Source organism: Astatotilapia calliptera, chromosome 23 (genome assembly GCF_964374335.1).
Source record: "Astatotilapia calliptera chromosome 23, fAstCal68.1, whole genome shotgun sequence".
Taxonomy (NCBI): domain Eukaryota; kingdom Metazoa; phylum Chordata; class Actinopteri; order Cichliformes; family Cichlidae; genus Astatotilapia; species Astatotilapia calliptera.
In genome coordinates, this window is record NC_137443.1 from 12407099 (window position 1) to 12418909 (window position 11811).

The 11811-nt window shown below is 42.5% G+C and overlaps 1 protein-coding gene across 1 annotated transcript; it reads left to right on the forward strand.

Annotated features, from left to right (window-relative positions):
- On the forward strand, positions 1-11811 carry map2k2a (mitogen-activated protein kinase kinase 2a). Its single transcript, XM_026158892.2, has 11 exons — positions 1-763; positions 955-1165; positions 2880-3026; positions 3184-3261; positions 4254-4305; positions 6972-7096; positions 7679-7892; positions 9157-9221; positions 9315-9376; positions 9929-9974; positions 10090-11811. The coding sequence occupies exons 1-11, from the start codon at positions 675-677 to the stop codon at positions 10198-10200; spliced, it is 1200 nt and encodes a 399-aa protein (XP_026014677.1). The 5' UTR covers positions 1-674; the 3' UTR covers positions 10201-11811.

Below are 11811 nucleotides of genomic sequence, written 5' to 3' on the forward strand. Positions count from 1 at the left end.
CACGGGCTCTCCCTGTTGGTGTCAGGTCTGATGCTGCAGGCAGCTGCTTGCTTCCTGTATTAGCCACAGTCCTTTTCGCTGCTTGATAACCCCACACCCCGGACTGTATCGCGGACGGATTTACTTTTCGTACCCCGCCCTCTCGCTTAGGGAAACAAGCCGAGTCGGTGTCCCGGTGTAGCTGCCGGTAAAAGCGTGGCAGGCGGCCCCGTGTGCTGTGAGAGGCGGCTGCAGGTTCGGACTGAGAGGCGCAAGGCACGAGTTTGCAGGAGGTAGCGCTAGTTAGCAGGAGCAGCTAGGTGGCTAATGGCTAGCAGCAGCAGGTAGAAAACCAAGAAGAAGCTGAGTGACAGAAATGTCTAAACCTCGAATTCTATAAGTCAGTTAAACCGAAGAAGCTGTCTGACTTTTAAAGAGCACATCGTGGTGATAGGTTTTACCAGATTAACTAAGTGACATGCTTCCGAAAGTGCACTAACTTAGCCTAACGTTAGCTAGCCAAGTTATACTAGAGCTGATCCTGTTGCTTTTTAATACTGACTTTCACACGAGGGAAAGGTTAGGCTAGCAGCAGCCCACTTCACTGCAGTTTTGTGCTTCTTTTTTAATTTTTTGCCTTTTTCGTTAATTTTATTTTTAAATTTTGGACAAAGTCGATTCGGGTTGTTATTGAAATGGGCCCCAAAAGAAAACCCGGTCCCCTTAATATTACGCCCATTGGAGAGGGACAGGCCACCTCCAACACCATTGATGCTGCATCTGAGTAAGTGCTGTGCCTTATGATTAATTGTGTTAAACCACTGAATCGTGAATTGCTTTGTCCTTATACCGAGGTAATTGGCTGTTACTGGAGTTGCACAAGATTTCGTTCTGCACCACCGTACAAGGAGGTGCATATGTTAATTCTCACTCCTTTTAAGGAACTCTGCTAAACCAAATGCCACCTCCTTACAGAGCCAACCTCGAGGCCTTACAGAAGAAGCTGGGGGAGCTGGACCTGGATGAACAGCAGAGGAAACGGCTGGAAGCCTTTCTCACCCAGAAAGCCCAGGTTGGGGAGCTGAAGGATGAAGATTTCGAACCCATATGTGAGCTGGGTGCAGGAAACGGAGGGGTGGTCAACAAAGTCCGCCACAAACCCTCGGGCTTGGTCATGGCTCGGAAGGTGAAGAATGATTGTTTAACAGCTGTTCTCCAAGTGAAAGTAAAAAAAACTGCATTCCACTTCAAGTCTAAGATGTTATCAGTGCACCATGTCTGGAAACGCCTCTTTCTGGAGAAAGACAAGGGAACTGAAAATAATAAAACGGTTACAACAAAACGGTTAGTTTTGAAGTTCAGAAACAAAAATGTTTCAGGTAAATGTCAAAGATATGCCTGAGGTATTTTATTGGCAGCGCCTGAGCTGCATAGCTCAGCTTATCAAAGAGCGCCAACACATTTTTTTCCATTGTGAAATGTTTTGTTTATATTACCTTCACTTTTTTTTTTTAACGACAAACCCTAATGGCATCCTTATCACAAGTATTATCTTATCTTGTGTGCTTTTACGAAAGATATTTGCCATTATGTTACACTTTTTTAAATTTCCTTTCACACTATCAAAGTGTAGTTTCATACACTAAATACTTATCTCTTAGTATCTATCTCTTTGTGGGTATATAAGAATGAATGTAGTAAGTTATCTAGACTTTATACAGATGTGGCAGCAGCAGTCTAAGCGAGCTCAGGCTTGAGGCCTGTGGATGTCAGTTGAACCTTTGTTGAAAGTTCTTCTAAACTGGAGACATTTCTCAGAGATTATGGTCCATGCGGACATAATGGTATTATGAAGCTGCTGCAGATCCATGATGTGAATCTCTGGTTTCACAACATTTCAAAGGTTCTTGACATCTGGTGGCTGTGGAGGCCATTTGACTGCAGTGAACTTACTGTTGTGTTCAAAAAAATAGTTTGATGTGATCGTTGTGACATTGCATTATCCTGCTAGAAGCAGCCATCAGAGGATGGTACACTGTGGCCATAGGATAGACAAGGTCAGCAGTTATAGTCATGTAGGCTGTGGTGTTTGAACAATGTTTATTTGGTACCAAGGGACTCAAAGTGTGTGAGGAAACTGTCCCCCACACCAGCAGCCTGGACCATTGATACAAGGCAGGATGGATCCGTGCTTTCATGTTGTTTACACCAAATGCAGAAATCAAGACTTATCAGATCAAGCCTTCTACTGTTCACATTTAGTGAGATGTGCAAGTTGTAGCCTCAGTTTCCTGTTCTTTGCTGACAGGAATGGTACCCGCTGTGGGTTTTTGTTGCTGTAGCCAATCTGCTTGAAGGTTCAAAGCAATGTGCAGTCAGAGATGTTCTTCTGCATACCTTGGTTGCAATGAGTGACTATTTGAGTTACTGTTGCCTTCCCATTGACTCAAAGCTCTACGGCCATTGCATCAGCAAGTATTTTTGCTCAGAACTGCTGCTGCTCACTGGATATTTTCTCTTTTTTTGGACCCTGGAGATGGTTGTGTGGGAGAATCCCATTAGATCAGCAGTTTCTAAAATACTCAGACCAGCCTGCCTGGCACCAACAACCATGTTCAGTCACTTTAATCACCTTTCATCCCCATTCTTATCGTCTGAACTTCAGCAGCTCGTTTTGACCACAAGTACATGCCTAAATGCACAGAGTTGCTGCCGTTTGTTGCTGATTAGCTATTTGTGTTTTAATGAGCAGTCGAGCAGGTGTGCCTAACAAAGTGCCACAAGTGTAAAAAGGGGACTTCAGGCGGTGTAACTGCATCGTCTGCATGCAACTTAAATTAAAACAGTATTTCGTTTCTGTGTTTTGTTTTTGTTTTGTTTTTTGTTTTTTTTCTCGTCAGTTGATCCACCTGGAAATCAAACCTGCCATCAGAAACCAGATTATCAGAGAACTGCAGGTCCTGCATGAATGCAACTCGCCCTATATTGTGGGCTTCTATGGCGCCTTCTACAGCGATGGAGAGATCAGCATCTGTATGGAGCACATGGTGAGAGACAAAGATTGTTAGCTGCAATTTCTTTGTGAGACTGGAATCGATTTTGCGAATCGCATCACCTGAGAATTCTTATGTTGTGCAACACACACGTTCCCACAGCTACAGGCAGTTTTGTCTGTCTTAACATGGGCTGTTTTGGTCTCTGCAGGATGGCGGATCCTTGGACCAGGTTCTTAAAGAAGCCAGAAGAATCCCAGAAGAAATCCTTGGAAAAGTTAGCATAGCTGTGCGTACACCGTTGATGTTTTACTTTGTTTGTTTGTTTTTGTTTTGTGGCTTTAGGTGTTTATTTACAGGCTGTAAAATATGATTCGCTTCACAAGTCTTCTCACATGAACTGTGGACGATGTCAGGAAAGTCGGGCCTGATAAGTTTCTGAAATTGATAACGTGACACAGCAGGTCAACATCAGACACATTTTCACTCTGGTTTAGACGAGTTCGCTTCCTGATGTTTTGAGGCAGGAGGCTCTGCAGAATAATTTCTGCTTTCTTTTCTTAATCTCCAAAAATCAGAGCAGTCAGACTCTTTGGCAGCTGGTGGTTAAAGTGTACTTAATGTCGACTTTGTCGGTCATTCACGTTCTCACATCCCATCAGGTAATGTTTAGAAAGGTTTACGGCTGGAGGTGATGTGTGAAAATAATTCTGGACTCGAGGATTTTAAGGCGTTTCTGACCACAAAGCAGATTTTCTGAGAAGGTCATATCCTATTTATTACACAATTTTAAACATGTCCACTAGGGTAAAATGAAGAAATTCAAATATTTTATATCCAGAAGATCAAAGGAAAACTTTTACAGTTAACACTGAACTGTGATGTGAGATGCTCTGCACAGCACTTAAGGTTAAGAGATATTGACCGTAGTCACATATTGAGCTAAATGAATCCTGTGTCCACCTGTAATTGTGGACAGCATATGGATGTATGCTGGATGCTTAAATTTTGACCACAGAGCGACTTAATCCAACACCTTTTTCTTTTGAAATATAGTTGCTGTTCGAATTTGGCAGCAATATAAACAAAAGGGTTGTGCCTATTTTTGCATGTGTGCTGTTCTTTGTGGTTTTGCTTGTGGTTGTGATGTTGCTCAACTAGCTGTGTGTTGTCCAATAATGCATAAGTTGCATGCACAGTACAGTCCCGTGTGTGTGGACTCCTAGATTGTATGTCTGTAAACTGAATGTTTTGGGGGGGGGGGGGGTTTCTCCTTTACAGGTGTTGAGGGGATTGGCATATCTGCGAGAGAAGCACCAGATCATGCACAGAGGTAATGCTGTTCTTGAGTCCCGATAAATTACAGTTGTGCTCAAAATCTCATTTGGAACACTTTCAAATCTCTGCAGTATATTAAAGCCCAAATATGGAGTTTGTTTGTAACACAGTGATTTCATAGAGTTATTTGGGTTTGGATAAAATATAAAATATGTGGCACGTCAGCCTCATTTGATAATAGGTTATCAGTGTTTTTGTAGACACTTCTTAGAGACATCCGGTTGAGATTCAGATCATGGATTATAGTTTCTTAAACTATAAGATAAAGCTTTTTGGACATTAGGTCTGATCAGTATTTCCAGACGTCTGAACTTCGGTTAGTGTAACCACTTGAAATGCACCACATCCAGTCAACGGGCGCCAGTAGTATCTGTACTTCTTCATTTGAATTTGTATTAATTGTCTTCATTGCTCTCCCTTCACATGCATCAGCATCTTAAGAGCTTTAGCACACGTATGCACATACGGGACCAGCTATTTTTTGGGGGGGGAAATAACAAGTTTCTCATCAAGGGAATTTGTAGAATAAACATTGTCCTCATGAAAACATTATTTGTATTCATTGAAATGACAGGTCACAGCATCTCAGGCAGGTTTTTCTCTGCACACAAGTGAGGACACATGGGTGTGCTGTTGTGAAAATTACTGAGAAAGGGAGCAGCAAGAAGTGCATCGTGCAGTGAAGTTTCAGTGCTACAGGGTCGGTGGTACTCCAGGACAGAGTTGTCTGTGAGCTCAGGCGGTAATTACAGCCTCTCAGATGTGATTATAGAGCAACCGCACCCTGTTGACCCCTCCCTCCACGTCTCCCTCCATCTTTCTCCCGCTCTTTCATGCCATTTCTTTCTCAGCTTCTCCTCACGTGTCCTTGGTCCGTGGGAGGGGGTCATACACCGCAGAGGACAGATTGCAGGGCTCAGTCCTACACCATTATTTTGCAGGATGTTTTTCAGCTATGAATTGGATATGTGGAGGACTGGGCTTGTTTACAACAGGGACTCAGCAAGAGCTGGGAGCTCTGTACATGCCACCCGTGGCCTGCACGGAAGACTGTAGTCCTGTTTTCAATATTTCTATGAAGCATGAACGATCTGTATTTGTGAGAAAGCGTTTTCTATCCATCGTGGAAAGCATAGGTTCATGGTATTGTCTCACATAAAAACTGGGATACAAACAATAGATGAACGTAAATGTTTTCCCTACATATATCACAGTATTCTTGTAGGAGGGACTCGCCAGAGAATCGCTTTAGTTGTTTTTATTGCTGCAAAGTGAAATTGTGAAGCGGACAGGCTGATCGGACAGCCTAGGTCAACTTGTATGGACGAGCATGTATGGACTACAGTGCTATTGCACACATTTTGAATGAGAGACCTGAGTCACCAGTCTTCTGTGAGATAACGAGCTGTTATAGACTCATATGAATCTGAAAATCAGAATCCAGGAAAGGTTGTGATGGGGTAAAATGTGATGCCGTCATGCTTCTGAGTTCCAGAAGCTCGAGCATGTAAGAGAAATCCACAAGATTGTGGTCGCAAGTAGGGGGATGGATTGTGTTGCTTTCTTGGCTCATTCTGAATTGGAAGATACCAGGATGCCAACCTAAGTATGTCAAGTGTTGGTTGGCTTCTTTGGTTGAACCGATTTAACTTTGCCGTGGTCAGCTAACGTTATCTCAGGATGGCCGAACGTGAGATGAGCATTTGTGTTTGTAGTTTTCTCAGATTATTTTTAACGTTCGTAGGAAACTTTTTTTTTTCTTCTTTGTCCCATTCTACCACTAAAAGATTAAATTTCTATTTAGAGGTTACATCATAAACTATTGATATTTGGTGTCCCTCTTTTAATTATCACGCAAAATATCGAAATGCTGTGCTCTCACTTCACACATGTATAAGCACATAATGCTAGTTTCAGCGACATTAAAAGTCATGTCATTTTGTCAGTCAAACTTGGGTCAGATTTATGTTCCTTACAGCTTCAATTCTCCCCATGATGGAGAGAAAGAAACAGGCAAAACAAAATAAAAGCAGACATGATAGATGTGCCTTTTTGGGCATGTGCAGTTTTCACGAGAGCAAAGCAGAGAAAGGTGACCTGGGGCCCATTCAGACATCAAGCAAGGGGGGTTTACAAACACGTTCGCAAAGCTCTATAGAGTTCAGTGCAAAAAGTTTTAGGAAATTAAGATGTTTAAATGTGCAGCAGCTGCTGTAGCCGCCACATCTTAGAGACACAGAAATGCACAGGAAAAACATGTTATCACCATGTCTGCAACAGCCTGCAACAAACACACTGAAAAACTGTGCGTGTGTGTCAAGGAGTAATTATTCTATTTTTAAAGGTACAAGGTGGTCACACCAAGTATTCATTTGTTTTCCTTGTTCTCTGTACTTTGTATTTGAAGAAAAAAATGTTAATGGTATTATTTCTGAAAATGACAATTCCTAAATGTTTCGCACAGAAGCGTGCAAATCAGAACACCAGTATAGCAGTGTCTGCTGTTTCTTTAGGTATAATTTAGTAATAAATCTGTGCTTTCTCTTGCATACAGAAACTTGTAAGCCAAAGGAATGACAGATGAAACACAGTATGAAGAAGAGCCTCTTCTTTTAAATGTAATGCGCATTTGTTTTTGTCCATGTCCCCTCTGCCATGTAGACGTCAAGCCCTCCAACATACTGGTCAACTCTCGTGGGGAGATCAAGCTGTGCGACTTCGGTGTTAGCGGCCAGCTCATAGATTCCATGGCCAACTCCTTTGTTGGAACGCGCTCCTACATGTCGGTGAGTCAGCTCTGCGCGCCTGCGCCCCCACCCCTTTTCCTCTGGCCCTATCCCCACTTTCCTTCTCCACTCTTCTCACATGGCTCTTGTTCTCTGGTTCCACCCTCTGCCTTCCTTTCCTCTGGCCCTCCCTCACTCCCCTGCCAAGAACCACGGGCTGTACCCAGGAAGGGCTCTTTGGCAATGAGGGAGGCAACTGTGCTTGAGCTTTCTCGTCCTTTCCCCTCACTCTTAGATACCTGGTGGGTGCAGTGCCAAAAGCTGCTTGTGTGTCTAATCCTACTCCCAAAAAAGCACCTCTGGTGCAGAGAAGCTTGCCCTTTGATTGCAATTCCTAAAACACGCACACACCTGTCCTTGCTCACCCCTAAAACAGTCCAAAGTTGCTGTCCACTTCCTGCCAAACCCTCTTCTCTGTCCTCTTGCCCTAACCACACCCCACCTCTGCTTGCCATAACACCCCCCTCCTCTTCTCTTCCCACTTCTCTCCTCCACTTCCTGTGCCTTCGCCGCCCAGCCCTCTCTCCTGCTTGGCGTCTTGGCTTCACCGGCTCTGTGACGTAGTTATGTGTTTCTCAACAGCCGGAGAGACTGCAGGGCACTCATTACTCGGTTCAGTCTGACGTGTGGAGCATGGGTCTGTCTCTGGTAGAGCTGGCGATTGGCCGCTACCCCATCCCCCCACCAGACGCCAGAGAACTGGAGGCCATCTTTGGACGGGCCGTTGTGGATGGGGCTGAGGGAGAGCCTCACGTCAACATGCAGAGGCCTAGACCACCCGGAAGGCCTATAAGTGGTATGAAGGGCAATAGCACACACACGTGCCTATAAACTTATGCAGATTACTTGACATTAGATTAGATTTGTGCTCATATTATGCTTTGTGGGTTTTCTCCTCCCTTTAGTGTCTTGTTTACGGTTTTGTGTATGCAAAAGATTTGTGAAGTCTGCAATGAAGGGAGTTATACTCTCCCAAAAGCAAACATTGCTCCTAACCTTACCGAGGCCAGTGTGTAACACTTTTCCATAATGCTTGACTAGCAGCTACTCTGGCGTGGCCTCGTGCAGTGTATGAGTGGATGCCTCACAGCGAACTCTGAAATATCTCAACCAAATTTTCTGTTGTTGGCTTTAAGAACAAACATTAGTCTTTATGCACTCCTAGCATCTGAGGAACTGGAAGCCTAGCGGGTAAGGGTTTGTTTGTTTTTTGTTGTTGTTGTTTGACAATCCTGTCCTCACAGCAGTGGAAAAGTTGGCATGTTAATTGGCAGTTTTGGCTGCCAATTAACATGCCAACTTTGACTCTACTTTGACTGTATGCTCAGAGCTGACTCACAGGTCACAGCTATGTCAAAATCATAATGCAATGGACAATCAGAAAATGTGGAAATTTGAAGATGGTGACTTTTGACAGGGTGAGGGTTAGCCTTTTGTGCAACTGGGCTGTCTATGTTCACACTTCCAATGGTATACATGTTTTTAACAAAACCCCCACGGTACATTCATAATTCAGCAACAGTAATGCATGAAATCGTTTTCATGCATTAACCTGTCTGGCATCCACAGGAGAATAGAGCAATCACATTCTGGTTGTGTGGTCCAACTTTGTAATTTTGAATAAAGCCAAAAAAATCTTTATTGATCCTCATGGGGAAACATAATCTCTGCACTTAACTAGTCTCTAGCCTTGCTGAAGAGCTTTACATGACAGTTGAGTCGTCCAGTAGAGATGACTGGGCTCACAGTACCTAAATTTAATTTTTAAAAAAATAAAAGAGAAATGGTTATGTGCAAACTTGAACTTTACATCACAATTCCCCAAATACACATGCAGACTTCAGGAATGATTACTCAGCCCTGGTGTCAGCTGTTGGTGTCTGCAACAGACTATAATGGCTGCCTTAAAGAGACAAGAGCTCATACAGAGCTTTTGGCAGCACGAGAGCTGCTGTGTTGTTGTACAGTTTGAGAAAATGCACAGTAAAATTAAAACTAAAGCATTTAAATGTATTCTAAAGAAGACTAACCAGAGATTGTGTCTGTTTCTTTTCCCACAGGATCTGGGATGGACAGCAGACCTGCCATGGCCATCTTTGAACTTTTGGACTACATTGTCAATGAGGTCTGAGCAATGTCTGTTTTTTCCACAGTATGAACAAACACTCACATCTTTCCTCAGTCAGTGTATAATCTTTAACTCTTGCTTCCTCCTCAGCCACCCCCCAAACTGCCGCTTGGTGTCTTCACCAGTGACTTCCAGGACTTTGTGACAAAATGGTGAGCACCGAATGTGACGTTTGTCTTTCTTTTCTCAGCTCATGAAGAATTATGAAAGGAAGCTATTCAGAAAACTTTGACATTTCCAAATTGCTTCACACACCTGTTGCAAGAGTTGTTTGTAATTAAATGCATGCATGTAGTTTTTGTGCTTGTGCAGGTTTGAGGTGGTTAGGAAACAAGTCAGCACCACACTCTGATAAAGATCCCGTCTGGACTAGTGATAAAAATAAAGTTTTTGCCATAATAGTTCAGAATAGTATCTACTGTTCTTTACCTTTTTAAAAAGTCTATGAATACAGAGATATTGTTTCAGATAATTGTTGCACATGTTTCTACATCAGTCTTGTCTAAAGTCTATACTGCACTGCGGCTGATGTCAAAACTACTAAAGAACATGCGTGCATACATGGTAAACTCGTGTTTTAAGGTGAACTCTGAAACAGAACAAGGCCTTCTAGCATCTAACCCTCTGCATATACATGGTGAACGACGTGCATGCAAAGGATATTTTACTTATGTTTAACATATTTATCTCATTTTTGTCTGCAGTTTGATTAAAAACCCAGCCGAGAGAGCGGATCTGAAGATGCTCATGGTGGGCACCCTAATATTTATTATAATTTTATTATTTTTAATTTGATACTTAACCCATCTGTTTTTTGTTTAGTTTTTCTGATAACAATAAAAACTGAAGTTTCATTTTTCCTTAGAGTCACACATTCATCAAGCGATCAGAAGTGGAGGAAGTGGACTTTGCCGGCTGGTTGTGCAAAACCATGGGCCTCAACCAGCCCAGCACTCCCACCCGCGGCGCCGAGTGACCGGGCTCCCACGCTGCCCTGCCACGTCTCGGGACCTCTGTGCGTACACGTGCATATCCTGTACGTGTACACACAGAAGCTCTCACAAATATTGGCACTTTTTTCTTGTTGCTATAGCTTCAAACAGTTTTTGTTCCCCCTCCCCAGTTATTTCTTCACCAGCAGCAGGGCCCATTGAGTCATTGTACTGTAAGACCACAGCTTCACCTTGACAGTGTCGAGAGCAGCCACAGCTCATTTTTCCACACTGCTACAGAGGATGTAAAGCACTGAAGGGCTGCCAGTGTGTCAGCTAAATTTGCTTTGACAAACTTATTTTGTATTGTCAGATATTCTGTATTAACCTTTTCTATGGCAATGGGTGATGGCACATGGGACTGTATTTTATTAAATAACCTGCTGTAGAGATTTGGTGGAAATCGTAGGGAAATCAAAGCATATTATCTACTTGCAAACTCGCGATTGCTTTTATTGAAGGTAAATGCAGCTACTTTAATTAGAATCATAAATGCTAAAAGGTTCTGTTGCAATTACCTGCAATATAATAATCGAGTTTGAGAGTAGAATCCAGGGCAAATGAGCGTGTAAGGAGTCATTTTCACTTTTTTGGCAAATGAACAATGTCACAAACCAAAGAGGGTACTCACAACTACTACTTTTTTTTTCCTGATGGCTGATCTTTTTCTTGTGTGCAGATTCATGAACAGTATGAAACTGTAATTTGAATGTTCTCATTTTCTTAGTCAGTGATCTAAGTGTTGATTGACATCATTTCTTCAGCATTTATTTCAATTTGCATCCCACACTCGGTCTCACATGGGAGGACACACATGCCGTTATATGCCAAAATGTGTTTGACATTGAGGAAACAAAAATGTATTCATGGGACAATATAGCATGGTTTATTATCTTCTAATACTGTTTGTGTATTTGGTTTCCCAACTCATGATGGGGATGATTAGGTGGTGTTTTTATCAGAATCCTGAATCTGCAATGTTTAAGAGATTTCAATCATGTTGGCTTTATTTGACATTTTCTTTCTATGTTGTCTGTCTGTACTTTCCCCCTGAGGTGTATATATTTTCACCGTACCGCTACATGTGGCGCTCTGAGCTTTCTCCTTGGATGCAGCCAACCCGGAGGCTCGCTCTTGAAAAGATTTCGGTTGAATTATTGCTAAAATGCTTTTCCTTGTGATTAAACCCAGTTAATTTTGTTAAAAGTACAACCTGACTTCAAGTGGGACATCAGACTTCTCAAGTCGTACAAAGGGTCTGACCGAGCATTGTAACCCAGGTCAGTATTGGTGGTGGTTTTACTTACTATCCTGCTGTCTTGCTAGAGCTCTTGTATCCTCTGCTTATGGCTGCCCTTTCTTATCCCCTCCCCCACCCCCCAAAAAATGTGCATTTGTAAAGAGCAAAATGGATGCATTGTCACCTGTATGTGTACAAAGCTATATACAAAAATTACAGTACTATTTTGCAGTCTTAATACACAAATCCTTGATTTATGTAAATGACAAGAGTCATTTTATTATAATATAAAATGTGTTGGGTATGGATATAATGTATTAAAAAAAGTTTAAAATAAAACCTATTTGTGAATGTA